At 31.9% G+C, this 16,624-nt stretch overlaps 2 protein-coding genes across 5 annotated transcripts in view; both read right to left on the bottom strand.

Moving 5' to 3' along the window:
* Positions 1-51: 51 nt before the first annotated feature.
* LOC141460793 (putative transferase CAF17 homolog, mitochondrial) lies at positions 52-1,388 on the bottom strand. The gene has a single exon (XM_074141119.1). It carries the CDS (start codon positions 1,163-1,165, stop codon positions 179-181), a length of 987 nt encoding a protein of 328 aa, XP_073997220.1. The 5' UTR covers positions 1,166-1,388; the 3' UTR covers positions 52-178.
* A 1,307-nt stretch (positions 1,389-2,695) lies between these two features.
* Sytbeta (Synaptotagmin beta) overlaps positions 2,696-16,624 on the bottom strand; it is a 69,153-nt gene continuing 55,224 nt past the window's right edge. For 2 of the 4 annotated variants that reach the window (XM_074141112.1, XM_074141114.1), the window contains 9 exons: positions 11,577-11,738; positions 10,407-10,553; positions 9,988-10,165; positions 9,698-9,876; positions 9,479-9,598; positions 8,869-8,989; positions 7,281-7,429; positions 7,003-7,169; positions 2,696-6,718 (listed from right to left, as the gene is read on the bottom strand). In XM_074141112.1, coding sequence (XP_073997213.1) covers positions 7,011-7,169; positions 7,281-7,429; positions 8,869-8,989; positions 9,479-9,598; positions 9,698-9,876; positions 9,988-10,165; positions 10,407-10,553; positions 11,577-11,738 — 1,215 coding nt within the window. In that variant the 3' untranslated portion in view covers positions 2,696-6,718; positions 7,003-7,010. Of the gene's footprint in view, positions 6,719-7,002; positions 7,170-7,280; positions 7,430-8,868; positions 8,990-9,478; positions 9,599-9,697; positions 9,877-9,987; positions 10,166-10,406; positions 10,554-11,576; positions 11,739-12,464; positions 13,280-16,624 lie in introns of those variants that run through there. The other 2 variants (XM_074141115.1, XM_074141113.1) reach the window with 2 other exon arrangements.

The raw sequence follows: 16,624 nt of genomic DNA, 5'->3' as shown, positions 1-16,624 counted from the left end.
TAATAGGTCGAAATGAACAAGATTAGGCAAAAGTAATAAATTTGATAGACCTACTTTTCATCTTTCTTTTATTTATATATGATACATTAAAAACTGGTAACTCATTTTTTATTAAATAATATAATTTATCAAATTGTACACTTAAGCTTTATAGTAGTCAAGACTAATTATTAATTAATTAAGAAAACTTGTTGGATGCATACTGTTCCGATTCTGCAGGCCACCAAGGAGGTTTAGAACATTTGGTACTTATGTTTCCTAACTTAAGATTCGTCGACGATAATGTTTCTGACACCCTCATGAGACCAAGTCCTAAGTTTCCTATGATTCCTCGGAGCTTGCCTATGGTAGAAGACTTCAAGTTGCTTGAATCAATTATTGGATCATCTAATGAGACATTTTCTGGCACAGACTGAAACTCTAGGGGCATCAGTCTTTTTCTTACAACACCAGTATGATACGTTCTTGCAGTTAGTTCCTGCCCAATATAACAACCTTTGTTGAAACTGACTCCATTAAGATAATCACAGTTCATTTCTAAGGGAAAACATTTTCCTATTGGAAATTCTTCTTTACCTTCCGGGATTCCAAGTTTATACCTGAACATTTTGAAATCGGTTTCTTTCCCCTCAGCAGCAACATTGACTAGATCAGCATCTTGAGGAACAATTGCTCTATATCCAAGTTCAGAAAGCCTAGGATCGGGACAAATAATGCATTTTTCACTTAATTCAATCTTAAAGTCATGATCTCCTTGTATATTTGGTTTAAAAATCGCCCAAACAGAATTTTCACTACTAGAAATATCAATTTTCCTTCTTACTTTATATTGTTTAAGATGCCTCTCTACATCACCTAAGCACGCCTTATCGCATTCAAGAAAAAATGTATTCGTACAATCTGTCTTGTAAATTATTGTGTCGAAAAGAATACGTCCTCTTATATTAAGAAACATAGCGTACATTGCCTTTTGGCTATTTAATATCTTGATGTCATTGGTGACAAGTCCTTGAAGAAATTCGGCACATTGTTCTCCTTTCAGTTTCAGTACAGTTCTTTCTTTCATTTGTTCCAAATGCCAATTTCCTTTCAATCTTATTTGAGAAAAGAATTGATGGCAAATATTGTTTGTGATTTTACCATTTATAAATTTGCGCAGAAGCATTTTGGATACAAAAGCACTAACATTTATTTCAATCAAGGCTGTATAATTAAAACTTCTATTAATATGCTAAGCACTTATCACGCAATAGAAACAGATAACAACAGTTAGTAGTGAGGAATTCGAAACCTCCCTGTAAAATTGAAACCATTGTGTAACCTTCCGTACAAAAGTAAATGGGATACGTTTTACATCTTTAACCCTATACTGCATACAGTGTTGCTTATATGCAACATAAACTATTTATCATGAGAGCACGATCTGTTGAATATTTTTAAAACTAAATTATGTTAACAGATATGCAACATGCCTATTTTCGATTTAAAACTTCGGATTTGTAGTAACATGAAGTGGATGATTTTAGTATTCATCATTTTTTGCTTCTGAACATCCAATCTTTAACCAGCTGATTCTGTGAACGGTTTGATTGTGTTTTATACAATTTATAAGTATTTTAATAGTAGATTAAATTTATTTTAGTATTTCAAGGTAAGTGTTCTGAAGCTATTATTTTGAAAATTAATTTGATCTCATTGTTTGAAAATTATGAGTGCAAATATAAATGTTGCAAATCAGCAACATCATGCCAACCTTTGGTATTTTATACTTCTTTTATATTTTTATTCTCAGAACCTACTTCTTTTATATCTCTAGAACTTTTCTAGAGTTCAAATGAATTTGACACCATTGAATTTGTAGAAGATGGAAGAAGATAGAGAATGACCTGTGAAGAAATAATTAATTTCATTAATCTTCCAGATGGATGTGATTGTGGTTTCTCTTCCGACAGTGAAGAATTCAAAGGCATATCTCTTTTGCCAGAAGATATTCTTTTGGAAAAAATTAATTTTCTCGTGGAAGAGAAGGAAAATAAGTTACCGAGTGAGAGTGATCACCAGAAAGTAACCTCTGGTGCGGCGAATAAACAGCAAATTGCTGCAGAAAATATTTCTTTCAGAAATGCTGCATCCAATGCAAAAAACACAACAGTAGAATCTGAAAAGAAGTCACGTTCTTCATTTGTTTGGCAGAAGAAGAATCTGAAACTAGAAGTAGGAATAAACTTCATGGGGAATCCAAGCTTGCCTCCACATATTATTCAAATGGATGCTTCATTCCAATTTTTAAGTACTTCTTTAATGATGAATTGTTAGAACTTATTGTAAATCAAACCCTCATTTACAGTTTGCATACTACATATTTCGTATACATAATAATTGTAATATGGTATCTCTTGATTGCAAACTTTATTATCATGATAATTTTTGATAGTTAATTTTTTCTTGGAAATTATTTTTTTAATTGATTTCATCTGTCATAGTCTACTTGTTTTCTTTAATTCTTAATTTGGGTTTCCATCCAACTTTAAAGATTGGTTAATCGCTTTCAGAACTCAGGACACTTGAAAAATTATGTTATGACGGAAAAAATCATCTATATTTTCAAGTATTGCGGATTTAATGGTTCTGTAAAAAATTAATAAAAAATGTTTGAAAAAACTTGGATAGTTTTATTTTAAATAGAACCAATAAAAGGGGTTAAATAAATTTATTTGTAATAATATATTTTGCTGAATACCACTTATAATTATAACAAATAGCAACTCTCACTTTTCTTTACAAGCCTTGTAGACCGTATAATACATATTCACTTAAGCACGTATTCTTTATAAGAACCGTCAAATATTTCAGGTTGTTTAAAAATTGTTTAGACACTCAATATTCAAACAAGACATACATATATAGTAGTTAAGCATTTTAATACCTATTAATATAATTGATTACTGTAATAAATTTGTATTAAAGATGATAAATTTATCTTAATAAAAATACATATCTTAGTCTTTTACTTAGAAAACAATTACCATAAAATATTTGTCTTATAAAATAATATCAAAATAACCCTGCCTGTTTATTACCAAGTGATCTACAAAAATAAGATTTAATTTCAATTTCTTTAACCGTTTAGTGTCTTTCTTTATTATACTGGCCAAGAGAACACAGCCTTTGGGATTATTTCTTTAAAAGAATATTTATATTTAACATGTAATTGACATTTTCTGCTGTGTTTGTTCATGTTCTATTCCTCATTGTTAATGTACAATTGTGAATACATTAGAGAGAATTTTTTCAAGGATATAATAAATTAAACTTAATACATAATAACATTTTTTTACTAAATTTACTATGATGATTGAAATCAATGGTCTGAATTAAACAAATTTAATAAAATCTAATTCTCATTGGCTAGATCGTAAACTCTTTTCAGGTACAATGCTTAACTTTTGATTCATTAGATTTTATCAGAATTGGCCAGAAATCCTAAGCTCTTTTGACCCAATAGACTATAGTAGCATCCGCCTTCGTCCTATCTTTTTTAGGAGCCTAGTAAGAGGCTTGTGGGCAAAGTATGAAGACATGGATTCTTTCTTTTACAAAGAGTCGAACAGTGAGCCAAATTAGCCCTTCACACTGACGCAATGAGTGCACAGCTGTTGCATCTTCTTCCTGAAAAACCTACTTAGGCTACCCACGCGATGCATGAGCTTATTCAATCTATAATGGCCAATAAAAAGGCCTACGATTATCCTAATGGACCCCTTCCCGTCCTTCCTAGAGTAAGACCGCGGTCACGATAAAGGAGAGTAGCTGCTAATAAACTTTTTCGCCTGTCTCTGGCATGGAGTTGTTTTTCACAACTACTGAGTCTTATTATACACCCATTCATTGTTGGTCGCGCTGACAAGGCATTTTCCGACATCGCAAAAGAGTTCAGGTCCCGAGAAAACTACACAGGACTATTACCGGGTCAAGCGATCTACCGCCTCATTGTCTCTGAAATTCAAACGCCTAGGTACCCAGACGAAAAAACTTTTGAATAAATTATATTATCTGTTGATAATGTAGTGCGAGTCAATACCTCTCAGACTCGCAAATTCAAATTTAGTGGTTATCTCATAACCCTACAGTTAGATGTTGTATCTCCATTTCATATTGCACCTGTGTGAATAGACCCTCCTACATTTTATGTAGTTGAAAAATTTTGAATTTCCTTAAATAAATATATATAGTTAAAGAGATGCTTTTCTTTAATCCTCGGCTCTCCATCTAATGTTGACTGACTTATGTGAGTTGTCATAAATAAGATATTAATGCGAGAAATAGTATAAGGAGATTGCAGGAGTGAGGTAGCATGATAGTGTAATTTTGTTTACTATCTCTATGATCTTTTTCTCAGAAGGAATGGACACAATCAAGAATTAAGAGCGCAAACCATTTATTGAACTAACTTAGATGGAAAGTAATTTATTTATTTTTTAATGTTTATGGTAATGTTTCCTTATGAGTTTCATAATAAAACATTTTCAACAGACTCTAAAGGAGATTGGCTCGGTTAAAATTATTGACCAATTAATTTCTGTGCCTATGGAGATCACATAAGTCTTTTCACTTTGAATATCCTAAAATAAAGCAGCAGATCTGAAATAAGAAGAGATTGTTACGAAAGAATGGACTATCAGGCTTACTAACTCCGAGTAAACATAGTTCGGTTTGTTGATAATTTATTTTAACTAGTCCCTTTTTTTTGCCTATGTTAACAATATAACCGAGAATAAACCAGAGTATGGGTTTGATTCTGTTTATTTTGGATAAAGGAATTAATATATTCGGGCAACCTACAAGTTTATTTTGAATAAAAGAAACCAAATATATTTTCCTCTGGTACGTCGAAAGTTAGCTGTAATTGAGAAATTATTAAATTATTACTTTAAAAAATCAAATTATTGATTGGGAACAAATTGAACTCTTCAAAAGGAGTTGAAAATACTTGTTTTTATTAGTTTGAAACCTCAAGAACTGTTTCTAATTTCACAAGACGCTGATCAGTCAAATGAACGAAAAAGGAGAAATTTTTTTGTATTTTTTGATATTTAAATACAATCTCTGAAATTAAATATGTAGAAGAAAGAAGAGAATTATAGTATCCGCGAAATATTAGGATCTTTTCAAGTAAGAAGTGTTTCAGAAATATTAAAATCTGTTAAAAAGAGATTTTTATTTCTTTTTATTTAAAATGGAGATTAAATCGAACTTGATGCGAAAATTTTCGTAAACAAAGTTTTGAATACGGATTTCAATTAAATGATCATGATTTCAATAAAAATTTAGGCAAATAAAAAGTTTAAATGGAGGGCAAGAATAAAAAAAATCAGTGGCTAAAACTGCAATTTTAATGGATTGCAGCTCACATTGCATGAAGTTTGGAGATAAGGAACGATAAAATATAAAACAACAATTCCAATAGGCGATAAAAGATATGACAGTACGAACAGCGCATGTATCTTTTAAGTTTCGCATGTATATCTGAGTTTGTGTGGACAAAATAAAATTGATATTCATTGACGAAATGCCAATTTTGCTTTGGTCCAAATGAGTCAAACTTTCAGAAGTGTTTGTTAGTTCCAACACCCTCTTTCCAGATTACTAAAAAAACATTTTTTTTCCTTTTAATTCGGATACTATTTCACTAAGTTAAAATATACTAAAAGCTATCTACGATTCCGAATTCTTTAAACACTATATCAACCGGAATTGTGTATTTACAGGAAAGATTTCTGTTTTACGGAATTTTCTCTAATATGTCTTCAATTTCAGTATTATATCTAATTAGCCCATCATTCCATTTGACATATTTGTTTGAGAAAATTGATTTTGGAAAAATTTACATTTCTTTCACAATAGAAAACACAATAAACAAATCTTTTTTTAAATTTATGCTTGGCCCAAATCGTCTTGGCTGTAAATTAGGAAAGTAGAATTAATAAACATTTCAATAATAAGGAACTGGACCGGTTGGTACACCATAATAAAGTAAGTATCTTGACAAAAACATATTATTTCATTCAAAATGAGCCGTTATCATGAGATGTTACCTCATGGAACTCATGAAGGAGAAAGGAACCCGCTTTCACTTCTCTAAATATCTGTCATTAAAAAACTAAATAATTAAATAACATTATTTGTTCTAGTTTAGGTAAATATTTTATAAAAATTATAAATACTAACGCGGTCTTTTCTCTCTACTTTTCATAAATGCTGACATTTCTGGTTCTATAAAAATAAATGTTGAATCGAGGCATGCTAAATAGAAAAATATTACTTCTTTTTCATTTTTTAAAACTCGTTTCACTTCTTAACTTAACCCTAATTATAAAATAATTGTACATTATATTTATTTTGGTGCAGAAATGAAGATGCTGAGTCAGATGCGTTGTATTTAGTTAATGAGTTAATCTATTTATTACCTTCGAAAAGCTTTTTTTTATATATATAATTAGTTTATTCCGTCACTTATAAATCTGATAATTCCCAATTACAACGGTCAAATATGAAAATACCATGATGGCCTTTCAATTAATTACTTGCACAGGCCTTTGTTACAAAAAACCAGCAACAAAGAAATTTTCCTCTAATACAAAAACCCATGCAAATTGTCACTTTTTCAGATTATTTTGAAAGAATATCTCCAATAATTATCAATCAACCCTCGTAGATCCTGAAAATTAAAATAAATAATATTGTTAATGAAATAGTAAGCGCAAATTAGATAATCCATTCATTTTGAGTTTAGTGACAAACAGAAAAAGTAGCCATAATCGCTTAGAATGAATTATTAACAAATGAGTTGATTATAAAAGAATTGGTTCTAGTTACGCTTAATATAAGGTTTAGGCGTGTATAAAGAACTTAAAAATATACATATTTGTTTGAAAAACTTATTAATCAGACTTAAGATCGCAATTCTATGAAAATATGTTTTTATAAGACAATAATACTTACATATATAATTATCGTAATGTATGCCACATTGCCACAGATTTCCTTGGGCTGGCTAACATCTCTGACCAATGAGATGAACTTATACCTTGCTGTTCTGGTCCAATAATAAGGGAGCCTATTAGATATGGTCCGCCAATAAGATCAGATCCTTGATCTAACACACATATCTACAAAAAGAAATAAAACATTAATTTAACTAAAAAAATAAGCAATTAAGAATAAGTCTTACTACGTAATGAAGAAAAAGAAAACCAAAGCTGTTACATAAAAATACTTACTTCTACGGAAGAGTTCATGAGATTTGAAGAACAAATATTGAATGTAATAGCTTCGTTCCATACTGGATTAATGCAGGATTTCCTACAAGCTGTCTTTCTTTTTTTAACTCTTTTACCACTTGCTAGCAGATACACTTTTACGAACGGATCTGGGATTCGACAAATAAAAGGAATTAAAATAAAACCGTTAATAATATGTAGGATAAAACAAAAATAATTATTCAATAAATCTATATTATATAAAAATGAATGTGTGTCTGTCTGTACTCGATAGATTCAAAAACCATACATCCAATCGCCATGAAAATTTGGGAAATTATTAGGTATATCCCCGGGAAGGTTTTTGCAAATTTTTGTTAAAATCAGAGTTGGGGTTCTAGGTGCTCCCGAACAAATACCCCAAAAATATCAAAATAACATTTAATTAGTAATATTTGTTAAAAGTGTAACCATGAAAACCAGTTTTTTGCAATTATTAATACGAGAATAAATTATACCGAGGATGGTGGAAAATCCATTAAACTAAAAGTACTCAACAATACTATTGATGTTGATAATCGTTGGGTATTACCATATTCTCCATTACTACTAAAAACGCATAACGCACACATAAATGTTGAGTACTGCAATTCAGTGAAAGCTATAAAATATATTTGCAAATATGTGAACAAAGGAAGCGATATCTTGTTCGTACGATGAAGTCATCCAATATCAACTGGGACGCTACATAAGTAGTAATGAGGCTGTATGGCGTATTTTATCATTTTCCATTCATGAGCGATATCCAACGGTTGTTCATTTAGTAGTACATCTTGAAAATGGAGAGTGTGTGTATTTTACATCAGAAAATGTACGTGCAAGAGCAATGTCACCACCGCCAACAACATTAACTGAATTTTTCACATTATGTAGAAATGATACCTTTGCAAGGACACTACTGTACTCTGAAGTAGGGATAATTTTATTCTTAATTTTCATTTCGATGTATTGTATACATTTGATCAATAATACATTATGTTTGAGGTATCAAAACTGCCTTTTTGTTCAAACACAGCAACGTGTGAACGGGTACAGCTAGTATTTAATAATTAATAATAAGAGTTAAGAGGAGAACAAAAATCTGAAATTAAACTAAACACTCTACGAGTTTCTCTTTTTGCAAAAACAAAGATACATATTTACCGGGCATTTTTAAGCCATAGTTGTCAAGCTATCCCAAAAAAGAGAGGAATCAACAAAAATGAACAAGATGCTTGGATAACAACTTTTGAAATTGTGACTTTAAAATATTCTCTTTTCAATTCTTCGCCTAAGTTTTCACATTTTTTTTTAATTAGGATTTTAGCTGTTCTTTAATAGTTCTCTACCCATCAAACCCTAAGAGAATTCGAATTTGCTCTCTTTTGAAGTTATTCAAATTCTTTAATAAACTTGGTTTTGAACATTTAGCTTGATCAAATACTTTTCCTTAATGCAAAAAGAGGAAGAAGCTATTCTTTTGACAAAATGAAGGAGTTGTTTAAAAACTTGAGTTATCATAGTTTCTATACGATTGCTAGATCAGAATTAAGAATATGTTTATTCATACCTATAGTATCTCGATGTTCAGGAAGCGACAAATTCTTAGCTTTCAAAATAACAACGGTTAATCTTTCCGCTGAGGGTAAATAATTAAGTGACACCAATACTTCTTGCAACTCTTCTGGCGGCTGCAGAAAAAATGCGTTTATATTTTAATTCTAGAATACAAATTCAATTTTAGAAATGGTACAATAGAAAATTTTTACAGACTTTTAGCATTAAAAACAGAATATCTGACGTAGTTGAACTATCTGAGGCGGAATGTGGTTTGCAATGTTGAAGCAATACATTCCACAAAAACTTTTATGAATTTCAACATTAAAAATAACTTTTTAAAATTCCATTATCACTTTATCAAAAGAATTTGAATGATTTGTGGCAAACATATTACCATTTCATTAATATTAATATTTATTTAACGAACATAATATTTTAAAATTTCAATAATCATAAAATATTTATTTATTCAATTTCTCTTCTTTGAGGAAGTTTTCATTTATATATTATAAAGCTAATTTTCCTTTTAATATAGACTAACAGTAAGCAGCTGTATCAACTACTGGTTTTAAGACAGTAAATAATAATAATAAAGATACTTATATTATTCTACTAAATACCTTTCTTATTTTGGATATATCCCCCCAAATTTCAACGGTTGAAGTAGTGTCTATTTCAGCCAAATCAATTCTAAGTTGCCCAATAATGTCATTTCTTGAATAACGATCATAATCAAATACCTGCAAAACAAAATTGTAAAAAACAGAGTTGAAATTTAAGTTGAATAGTTTCCAATAATCAGATATTTATTACGACAAGCTGATGATATTTAAGAGTACCTGTATAACCAAGGAGTGACAAGGTAATTCGTCATGTGATACAGGAAATTTGTAATGTTGATCTAAAAGTGGACTTGACTCAGATTTGGTTCCAGTCTGTCGGACTCTATTATCCACTGGAGGATCTAAATTCAAACGAATGTATGGCTCTGAAAATTCACCACCAACTATTCCTTCACCTATAACCAAAGTAATTCTTTTCAAATTAAGTCTATATTTATCTTTTTTATGAATAAACAAAAAATCCATAAAAGTAAAACAATAAAAATCCTAAACAAAAGAGAATTTACTTTCAATTAGATGGACATGAAGATCGGAACGATCAAAGTCGTATTTAGTGGTTATATGAAGGCGACCAACTCTATTTTCACTCCTGACAACAACTGGTCCTTCTGGGCGAGTGTAAAGAGCAGGCTGGAGCGTTCCTAAAGGAAGAGGGGAACTGGGCACATCTCGACCACTGCAACACTGCAATTAATGGAAATCATTTCAAACCATCTCAAAATATAAACGTAACAAAAATTAAGAATTTCAGTATAAATAGTATTTTTTTTTTTAAACTGATTAAGGGCAAACATCATTTCTTGTTTATCAAATCATTTTTGAATTAAATTTCTTTCAATATAAAATTTTTATAATTTATTTACTTTTATTAATAATCATTGTCATTTATTTATTTTATAAAAAAATATATATGAAAAATACTGACAGCGTGTATACTAACAGTAGTCACGATGGATGTAGTTGAATCTTGTGGCATTAATAAAGGAGACAGAGGTCTGGTCCTGTGGACATTGGCCAGAGCTTCAGTGGATGATCGACACTCTGGACTTAGTGTCCTACCCATGAGCGTACTCTGTAAAGTATAGAAAATGAAACATTAAATGCAAGTCAATCAAGTTTTAAATCCAAAAATTCCTAAAACATTTTCATGTGCCATCCACTCAGGGAGCTTGATACTTGAGGCGGAAAGTCCACCCAAAAGTGTTAAGAGGCGTTGAAAGTGATAATAAAATGTTGGCAGCGTCGAAAGTCCAGTGCTCATTGGTAGGTATAAGTTTTTGGATGATTATGAAGAAGATAAAGATAGTGCTGATATTGCCAAAGTGTCCCTGAAATATCTTTTCATCAACACTACCAAAATTATTCCGAGTTTTTGTTTTATTGTTTCTCACTGTACGTTATTTACATAATATATTTCAGTGCCCCGTAGGCACAATGTCACATTTTAAATTTTTTACAGGAGAGCAAATGAAAGAGTTTTTTGTCAGTTTTTTCTCACTTATAAGCCCACGGGAGTTATTTTGCTTAAATCTTTGGTCGATAATAAGTAACATAAATGCTCCATAAGTGATGGTTGGGTAATAAAAAAAGAAATATTGTATTAGAAAGATTAAAAAAAATAAATTTTGAAAAAATGGACTATGTTGTGTACCTACTGATTTATTTTGTTTTGAATCACTAATATTGCAGCTTATTTTTTTTTTTAAATTTATTTATTTAATTTAAGGTGCGTCAGCATCTTGTATTGGCACCCGGAGCTTTTTTCAGTGCACTACCGGCCTCCAGTATTCTCTCGTTAAAGACCGCACTGTCAATCACCAAATCTGTAAGGAGCTCCCAGGGAAAGAAAATGGCCAACAGCTGGGATCTCCGTGTCGGAATCTAGTATACGCTGACTAAGCGCAATATCAAATTATCGATATCGAGTTTTCATCAAAAATATTTGTGGATACAAAATAGCTAAGCACAGAAAGACAATTTATAGCTTCGACCAAAAAGCGGACGAAGGAATTTACAGACAGAAAATTTAATAGAAAATGCTGATGTCAACAAAATCATGGCCTAATTACATTTAATTATAAGACTTAAAAATCACCTGACGTGATGTGTTTGAATCAACTGAAGCATGTGATGAGACAGAAGTAGTTCTACATAATGTCGCTTGCAGGCCACCAGTAACTTCCAGTGCGGGAGCTACGCTCTGCAAACTCGGGCTGCTTGGCTGTACTGTTGTCTCTTCTTTGGCCACGTTGAATATCTGAAATAAATAGTTTGTTTTTCCTTGTTTTTATTTAGATCAATAATATTTTTTTTTTACCACAATGAACGCGTGGAAGGACAGGGAAAATTTCTTTTATTTTAAATTTTGACGTTTTGGAGAAGAAAGAGGCCTACGGGCTAATCTTTTATTATTTAATGTAAGGCAATCATCTAAGATCGTTGGCGCCCACAGCCTTCTCAGTGCACTGCCGGCCTATGGAGAGTATTTTCTCGGTATACACCAGAGTTCTTCCACTAATCAGTTTATTTATTCCATACAGGTAACTTTCAATTTATTACAACCTTTTCTACACAAAATTTACAAATGCAGAGACGGATGAAAGATAGCACTTGCTTGCCATAATGGGCATCGTATTGAATTCAAGTTAAGGAAAATGTTTACCTTAACTTGAGAAGTGAACTCAAAGGTAAGTAAACAAACCATTTTGAATTTTCAGTGAAAAAACGAACAGAAAGTTGCCACTATTTCCATAAAATCACAATTATATTCTTGTAAAATATGGCATAGGACATTCCAACGATTGTTACTTCCATTAGAGCAGGGCTGGGCAAACTTTATCAGTAAAGGGCCAAAAACAGTTATTGGTTTGTTACCGAGGTCCGCAGTATATATTTATTTTTATATGAATTAATTTATATTTATTTCGGGTTCTTATTCATTAATTGTTTTTATTTATTTATAATATCTTTCTACGTGACTAACCTCACCCTTCACACCGACCTCAACATTCCCTTCATAGACCAACTCGCCAAGACTAAATATCGAAAATTCCATACTGCTCCCTCTACTTGCTTCAATCCTCTTGTACTGATTCTCGCCTCCTCTGACATCCCTAACAATACTCCTCGACGACTGAACCGCCAGTGGCCCCGCGACTTCCTTACTGTCTAAGAACTAAACGTAATTATTCTCCTATCTCTCCTCTCTCCTGTAGAGAGTGCTATCGTTGGGTAGTTTCTCTCCTCCTGCTCTTCCCGCACCAGTTCATCTTGTTTACCTATTTACTTATTGTATATATTTATACAGATTGTAAATCACAAAATAAATTAAAAAAAAAAAATATTTATAGTACAGATTATTAATTTATTATAATGAAATTTATAAAAAAATCAACATAAAAACGGCATTAGTGACTTTTATGAAATTGTTTCACATCTTCCTTCACCATTTTTTCTCTATTATAAATTGAAAAGCCAGACGAAATAAAAATAATGCGTCTCTGCATTCACATTTATACATCAACTGTTACACCATAAAATAAATAACTAGAGAAGAAAAGAAAATCCGTAGCTTCGACGGCGAGAACATGCTCTGTCTGGTGTAAAAGTGGCATACTAAAATTCACGTGATCATACAAAGAAAGAACGCGGATTACAAATATAAGATTTGGAACGCTGAGTCAATAATTGTACTAGCGAAAATAACTAAATAAATAACTTTATCGCTTATAAGTTTACAACTTTCTGCAATGAGTTGGCTAAACATAAATAAACTGCAATGTACTACAATGAAATGGATACAATGCAAAAAATAAAATAGGTAATATTAACATAAACAAAAATAAAATGATACCTTTCCTTAAAAAATTATTATTTCAATTTAATTAATAAACTCAACTGAGAACTTTACTTGAGCCCCCGAAAATAACTAAACTTTTTTAACATCAAATTTGAAATATTTTATGATTTAAATTTTTATTATTTCCCGTTTTGTGTCGCGGGCCGCAAGAAAATGTTAAAAGGGCCGCAATTTGCCCACCCCTGCATTAAAGGGTATATTTATGTTTTCACATTGTAAACTTTCTCTAATAAATTAAATGTATAATTTTATTTGTAATGAATAAATATGAGGAAACATTTGAATGTCTCACTTTTAATGATTAATTTGTCTTCAATGCAACTATTTTGCTTTCAAATAATAAATATAGCAAAATTATTAGTTGTAAAAAAAAAAAGAAAAGAATAACAAGATCTTGTACTCTATAAACAATTATTGCTGGAAATTGCTGGAACATTAGACAGACTAACAGCATGGATATGCCAGTTTTGATGAAGGCACCAAATCAATTATATTTCTTCAAAAGGTCAAAAGTTCACGCACTTCTATTCAATTGATCTGCACAGCTACTACACTGCCTTATAGTAAATTCTCTAGGCACTACGAAGGAAATTGAAATGATGTAATGGAAACTGACAAAATATAAACACTATCATTTTTCTTTACTATTTTGGTTAACCTTTACGTATAAATTATAGGAAATGTCACATCAAATCAGAAGTTTTCAGTTTTCCAAATCAAACACTTTAACGTATAAACACTGAACTACAAAATTTCAATTACAGAAGCATGCATTCCAAAATAAAATAAAAAAAATTGAATGTGAAATACTCAAATGACTTTTTCTAGCTGAGACTGACTGCGATTAAAATTCAAATATTACAAGGCAATTTACTTTTTCTGCCTCATTATTGCTGTATGTTCCTAATGTTTTACGTTGTTACTGATCTTAACTTTTACATTAATGTTTAAATATTATAGACTTGAAATCAGCATCTATTAATGACAATAATAACACTTACAACAAACACAATAATTATTTAAATGAATTGAGAAATGTTTATCAAAATATTTAGGCTTCTGCTGCGTAATAAATCAATTGAGATATATCTACTCTGTCCAAAAAAAGAGACAGAAGATGGTATTATTTGTCAGTTTAGAGGGCCAAACGAATTTACTATGCTACTCAAAGTCCAATCAAGGTCCAGATAAGGCAGGATTCTTCTTTCCAAGATCACCGAGAATTCACTCATCCTTGGCCAGAGGGTGTGTGATGAATAGTTAGGCTGGAGCAGTTTTCCTTTTAGAATCCAAATTGCAGAAAATTTAATCTTGAGGATTTGCAACGTATAAATTGTACCACTAACAAGTTGAGTTCACTATGTTTACAAACTTGATTATTAGAACAACTGCCTTCTAGTTTAGACAGGCACTTAATTTGAAAGCTAGAGTGGCGCGAATATTGGTTATAAAATCAATAGATATTTTGCGACAACTAGCTAAATTTCTTTCAGCTCTTGTACCAGGACATATCTTCTTTATTTTTATTATAATTTTTAAGCAACTATGCAGGAATCCATACTTTTTGTTATGCTGCATAAATTTGCCTCGGAACTTCATGACATTAAGTACTCTACTGCATTTATCAGATGTTAATCGACTTTATCGCCAGAGGGTACAACCAAACTATTATTATTACTATTATTATTTGTACTGCAATAATTAGGGAAGGGATTAGCTATGCGGTTAGCATATTGGATTCCCAAGCGGAGGACCCGGGTTCGAAACCAGCTGCTGACCCTTAGATTTTCTCTTCCTAGGAGTTTCTTACAGCTCACTGTCCGGTGATAGACAGTGTTGTCTGTAACAAGAGAACACGTCCGCAGGCCGGCAGTGCACTGACAAAAACTCTGGGCGCCAATGACCTCAGATGTTGGCGCGTCTTAAATAATTTTTTTAAAAAAAATTATATATATATATTTACTGCAATAAGACTATATGTCTGATTCTTGAACTTGATTAGACAACTAATGCCAGCCATGTCTCTTACATAGAAGCCCCGGTCACAAAACAACTCTCCCAAAATTTTAATGAAAGTTCTAGGAAGATAAAGAAGGACAACGAATTTAGGGATACCCACTTTCTGTCGCCGACATCTTTTCCAATGCCATCCTTAAGTGTACTGAAGAAAGCTTTCCAAAATTGAAGGATTCTAGGTACGGTTTATTGCCCCCCAAAACGTGGCAATTACCATACTCTCCAGGAAAGCCACTGGAGTTATTCACTCTCTTCTTTCGTTCCGACGATGCTTGAACGCCCTTTTTAATGTTCCTCAGATACTCTGACTTAAGGAATCAGCCTCTGTAAGGAAATTTGAGAAAAAGTTAGTAGCCGATAATAAGGAAAAGCCATTTCTTAGTGTCCCATTCAACTATCCCCACAGCGATCTTCCCACGTACTCCAAAGGTGACACATCAAGTAAGAAAGTTAGAGGAAGAAGTTTACGCACCCACCAACTCTGATTATGAGCAGAGCTCTATCTAATCCTAGGAAATCCCAGGGTAGCTGACAGATTAGAAAGAACTCTCCAAGCAGCTTTAGCAATATTCCCCTTCCAAGGGAAGATCCTTTTCCACTACAAGGTAATTACGCAGGCTTTTTTGGGAATCACAAATGTTCTCCCGTTTGCCAGGAAAGAGTATTTTCACTGATTGGCACCAGATGCGTCGCATACGTCACAGTAACTGCTGAATCATCCAAACCTTCGGTTCGGATCGTGTGATATCGATTAAGAACCACCTGTGCTAGATCCTGTCTGCGATTTCGCTTATTACTTATTTACTTGCACACATCAACTATCTATATTCTATATTATGTATCTATGAGTATTATGCAGCTACAGGTACATTTGTGGTTATTAACAGTACCGGTTATTTTAGATGAGAGGCTGTTCTTGATCATCAAGAACCCAGAAAACATGGCTAATGTATTTTCCCCCTGCCAACGTTATCTACGTTTCTTCTAGCCATATTGAATTAAATATATTCTTACGACTTTAATAATATTTATTTATCTGAAATCCACAACTGAATGTCTGTTTAACTTATTTATTAATGACATAAAGCACAATCTTCAAGATTCTCCTTTTTTGCTATTAGCGGATGACCTTAATCTCTTTTTGTCAATCACATCCCCGCATGAATGTAGGAACTTGCAAAAAGGTATTGAATTCCTCATCTCGTTGGTGCCTTGAGAACTGTTTAGATCTGAACTTGTCCAAGTGTAGTGTAATTTCCTTCACTAGG

This window comes from Rhodnius prolixus, unplaced genomic scaffold, assembly GCF_049639745.1.
Source record: "Rhodnius prolixus isolate KJV_2025 unplaced genomic scaffold, Rpr scaffold_6, whole genome shotgun sequence".
Classification (NCBI taxonomy): Eukaryota; Metazoa; Arthropoda; class Insecta; order Hemiptera; family Reduviidae; genus Rhodnius; species Rhodnius prolixus.
The sequence above is the reverse complement of the archived record's forward strand: the minus strand, read 5'-3'. Positions and strand labels throughout refer to the sequence as shown.